Below are 4237 nucleotides of genomic sequence, written 5' to 3'. Positions count from 1 at the left end.
GCGGCGCCTCCCGCCCTGCCCGAGCCGGCCTGCTCCGCACACACTGCCCCCGCCGGGCACGGAGGAAGCCGGAGGCTCGCCCGCCCGCTCGCTGAGGCGGTGCCAGGGCAGGCGGCGGGCCCGGCCGTCTTTCGCCCCCTCAGAAGGGGCCAAAGGCTTCCTCAGAACGCCGTGCCAGGAACATACAGTAGGGGCGAAGGGCCCGCGCTCACTCGCCAGGCGCCTTTCCAGAGCCTGTCACGGAGCTCCCTCCTTCGTGTGTGTGTTTGTGGATGGCCCCTCTGGAGAGCCCCCGGCCGGGTGGGGGGGGGGGTCCCTGCCGCCGCCCGTGGGGCTCTCTCGGTCAGTGGTCTCGGCCAGTACGTGCTTGGTCAGTGGCCCTCATGCCCCCGGGCCCGCTTCCCCGGGGGGCATGAGGGCCACTGACCAAGCACGGTGCCTCCTTCTGAGTAAGAGGGTCGCTAGCGCGCGGCCAGTGGCCTTCTGAGGAGCGCGTTGCAAAGTCAGAACGACTCGGGTCCCTCTGGCGCTCCGACCCCCCCCCCCCTCTCTCCAGGGCTGGGAACCCGAAAGAGGGTTAAAAGGCCGAGCCGGGAAGGAGGCTCAGCCGTTTCGGAGGACGGGGTGGGGTGTGGGGTGGGGAGCACCCTTCCCCCTTTGGAACATGTTTTTCAAAGGATTATAGGGGGAAACAAAAAATAACAAAGAGGAGGGGAAAAAGACGAAAACGCGGTGGCACTTTGAATATTAACTTTTATGTTTTTTTAATGTGAGCTTTCGTGGACAAGCCCACTTCCTCAGACGTTCCCATTTTTGAAAGGGAAAAGCTGCTTTCGCCCAGCCCTTTCCCTGCAGAGCTAGTTTTCTACCAGCAGGGTCCCCTGTGGTTCTCAAACTGGGGGTCCCCAGATGTTCCTGGACTGCAACCCCCAGACATCCTGGCCAGCACAGCAAGCGGCGAAGGCTTCTGGGAGTTGCAGTCCAAGAACATCCATCGAGAACCACTCTTAAAACATGGCGGGGAGCGTGCCAAAAGGCACTGCCTGCAACCTCCCTCCCCCCCCCGGTCGGGTGAGGGACAGCCCCCCTTCGTTGCACTTGCGAAACGGGGCCTCGCCGGGGGTTACTCCCGTGCAAGAAAGAGGAGCTCGCTCTTTCCCTTCCCCCTCCGCCCGGGTTGGGGAAGGGTAGGACAGCGCACGCGCTGGAGCACCCCCGGCTGGCGCCTGGCTCTTGAGAGCTGGGGGGGGGGGGGAGGAGAGCGAGAGCGAGCCGAAGGCTGGGCGGCGCGCGCGCGCGCTCCCGAGCCCGCAGGCCGCCCCTTCGCTGCTTCCTGGCTCCGTTCGCCCCGGCGAGACCTCCGCGAGGATGCCGAGCGCCAGCCTCACCCCGCAGGTGCACTGGGCGCAGCGGCACCACGAGCTCTACCTGCGCGTGGAGCTCAGCGACGTCCAGGTCGGTCGGTGGCCGGGAAGCTCCGGGAGTGGGAGGGCGAGTAGGGGCGGGGGGGTTGGGTGCCCGAGCCAGGGCTCTGTCGGCCCCCATGGCGCGGCCTCTCCCGGCCGGCCCCCCCCCCGGGGTTCCTTGGAGCGCTCCCGCGAGGGGGGGTTCCCTTCTGCCCCGGGCGCCTCGTCGGAGACCTCCTGGGAGTGCTCGCGCCCCCCCCCCAAGCACCTTCGCGCCCCGTCCCAGCTGCCCCTCGGTCCCTTTCTTTCCTTTCTTCCCCCCCCCTCACCTTCTCGCCGGCAGGTGCCCTCTTGGCGCGGCTCGTGGGCACCTCTTCCTTTGGGCCCAGGGCTCTTCTGGGATGGCTCGGTGGAGTCGCCCTTTGGGCGAGAAGGGGCTTGGCCAACGCCGGTAGGCACGGAGACCTGGCCCGTGATTGCTCGTCCCTTTAGCCGAGCCTCGGCTCCTCAGCCCTTCCCCCGGCTCCGCTCTCGGAGAGGGACCCATACCGGAGACGGGCCGGACACGGTTTAAAGCGCCTTGCAAAGGTTTTGGGGACCCGCTTCGTGGGTTCCTGCATCCTCCATTCTGTTTTGTCTCCATGGGAAATGGGGGAGAGGGTTCTACTTCCACACACACACCAAGCTGCACCACTTGACTAGTTCTCTCCCCCCCCCCCCGATTAATGCTTTATCCACCCCTTCTGTAGAACTCCCTTTCTCCCCCAGGATTTTGCAGACCTGGTGCATTAAAAGGCACTGAAATGTTTGCTCTTTAAAGGTGCTGGTTAAAGATCATTCTGCTGTTCTGGTCAAAGGTAATTCCTATAGGACTCACCTATAGGACTCACAAAGGTGAACAGCAGATTAGGTTAAAATGCCATTGAGAGAATGAAAATAAAATTAAGGTTGAAGTTCTGTGTAGGTCTAACTGCAGATGTTTGTCTCAGAGGTTCTGTTGCCCCCACAGAATTATAGTCCAGAAATTTGGAGGGCACCAGGTTGTGGGGGGTGGTGGTGGCTGTTTAACAGGCTTTTCGAGGTTTGTCCAGTTGCAGCCAAGACCAGCTGGGAACTAGTTTTTGCAAATGGTAGCTTTTTGAGTTGTTTGAGATTTGCAGGATCAAGATCCGGTTCACCAAAATAGCTTGCCATGAAATCTCCTTGCCACTTTGGCCTCTGTATCCAGGCAGAAGGGAGTACAAGTGTGGAGATTTTTTTTTTTTTAATTCTGGGAGTTTTAGTTCAAAAAGCATAAATTTACACACCTTTATGTCCATGATATAGGTATCTGGCTGTGGAGCCAGAGGTTGGGAATTTGATTCCCCACCGTGCATGCCTCGGGTAAGCTTTGGCAAGCTTCACAGGCCTTGGGAAATCTTCACAGTCCCAGGGTGCCCCCCCAGAAGAAGGGAATGGTAAACAGTTTCTGGGTACAGTACTGTCTACCTGGAAAACCTTAAAAAGGGTTGTCAGAAGTCAATTGACTTGATGGCTTCTTCTTCTTCTTCTTCTTCTTCTTCTTCTTCTTCTTCTGTTGTTGTTAAAGGAGACTTACATTTCTTGTAATTCCAAAGACCTTTCTCATCCAGAAACATTGCAAGAGTGGGGAATTGCAGATTCTGTGGCAGAATCCCTTGGAGGATTCTAATCTGGCTCTGTGGGGTTCTCAAAAAGGGCAAGCTCTGTTTCCCATGACACCACCGTTGGAGTCATTTCCCATCTTTTGTAGGTGCTGTTTTCCTGTTCTATAATGTCAAATTACCTCTCTTAAAGTTTAGACTCTGGCAGCAAGAATTTAAGCTAGAATTTGGCAGCATTTTGGATCTTATCCTTTGCTTCTGCCACTTCTGAAATGCAGTCCCAGGAACGTGTCTGAAATCAAATTCAGCCCCCCAGGCTAAAAGAGGTCCCCCCCTCTTGGTTTATTGGGGGAATATGGCACCTATTTGCATTCAGGCTGTCTTGATGCTTCTTTAGATCCATGCTAATGTAACAAGGGGCAGAGTGCAGTCTTCTAGACATTATTGGACTGCAACTCCCAGCATTCCCTGCCGCTGGATATGCTGGGTAGGGCTGATGGGAATTTCAGTCCAGCAATATCTGGAGAACCATACTTCCCCCCCTCCCTCCCATGCAGAAACTGTTTTGGGCTGTCCTGAAACAGAGACCTGGCACAAACAACTTTTAGATCTTAATCCTCAGACTACACTTACCTGCACACAATTTCTCACAGCTGCCTGCAAGAGATGTAAATATTTAATGATAATGATTTTAAGCTATAACTTTCCTTTATCTCTTTCCCCCTCTGTTTTAGCATTGCAGTTGCCTTGTAAATTTAACTATATGGTGTCCAATGTCTTTTGCTGGTCATGGGCTATAATAATAATAAACCAAACTAACAGAACCTGTTCTGGGTCCTTTTTGCAATGGCATTTCAGGTTCTGCTAACTCAAAACAAATGGGTTAATAGTAAATAAAAATCTTACCAGCTATACGTTAATTTCTTTTCTTAGGATCCTGATGTCACAATTATAGATAATGTACTCCATTTCAAAGGTAAGTCCCTTTTCAATATCATCTTAGAAAAAGTGGTGGAAAGGAAGGAAACCTTTATAAAGTTTGCTATTTGCTTTTGCTGATTCACTTGCATTAGTAACCGATACAGAGCTTCTCCATCTATATAAGCTGGTCTGCAGAACTGGGCCTAAGTGTGGATATACTGCCAGACTTATTTATTAACTTCAGAGGGCAGCACTAGAACCAGTGGGTAATGAAAAGTCACAGGTTCT

The 4237-nt window shown here is 54.4% G+C and overlaps 1 protein-coding gene across 2 annotated transcripts in view; it reads left to right on the top strand.

Annotated features, from left to right (window-relative positions):
- Positions 1-1241: 1241 nt before the first annotated feature.
- HACD3 (3-hydroxyacyl-CoA dehydratase 3) overlaps positions 1242-4237 on the top strand; it is a 36480-nt gene continuing 33484 nt past the window's right edge. The window contains exons 1-2 of one of the 2 annotated variants that reach the window (XM_072981888.2): positions 1242-1455; positions 3962-4004. In XM_072981888.2, coding sequence (XP_072837989.2) covers positions 1369-1455; positions 3962-4004 — 130 coding nt within the window. In that variant the 5' untranslated portion in view covers positions 1242-1368. The remainder of the gene's footprint in view (positions 1456-3961; positions 4005-4237) is intronic. The other variant, XM_020805668.3, reaches the window with a different exon arrangement.

The sequence above is a fragment of the Pogona vitticeps genome, chromosome 12, assembly GCF_051106095.1.
Source record: "Pogona vitticeps strain Pit_001003342236 chromosome 12, PviZW2.1, whole genome shotgun sequence".
Classification (NCBI taxonomy): domain Eukaryota; kingdom Metazoa; phylum Chordata; class Lepidosauria; order Squamata; family Agamidae; genus Pogona; species Pogona vitticeps.
The sequence above is the reverse complement of the archived record's forward strand: the minus strand, read 5'-3'. Positions and strand labels throughout refer to the sequence as shown.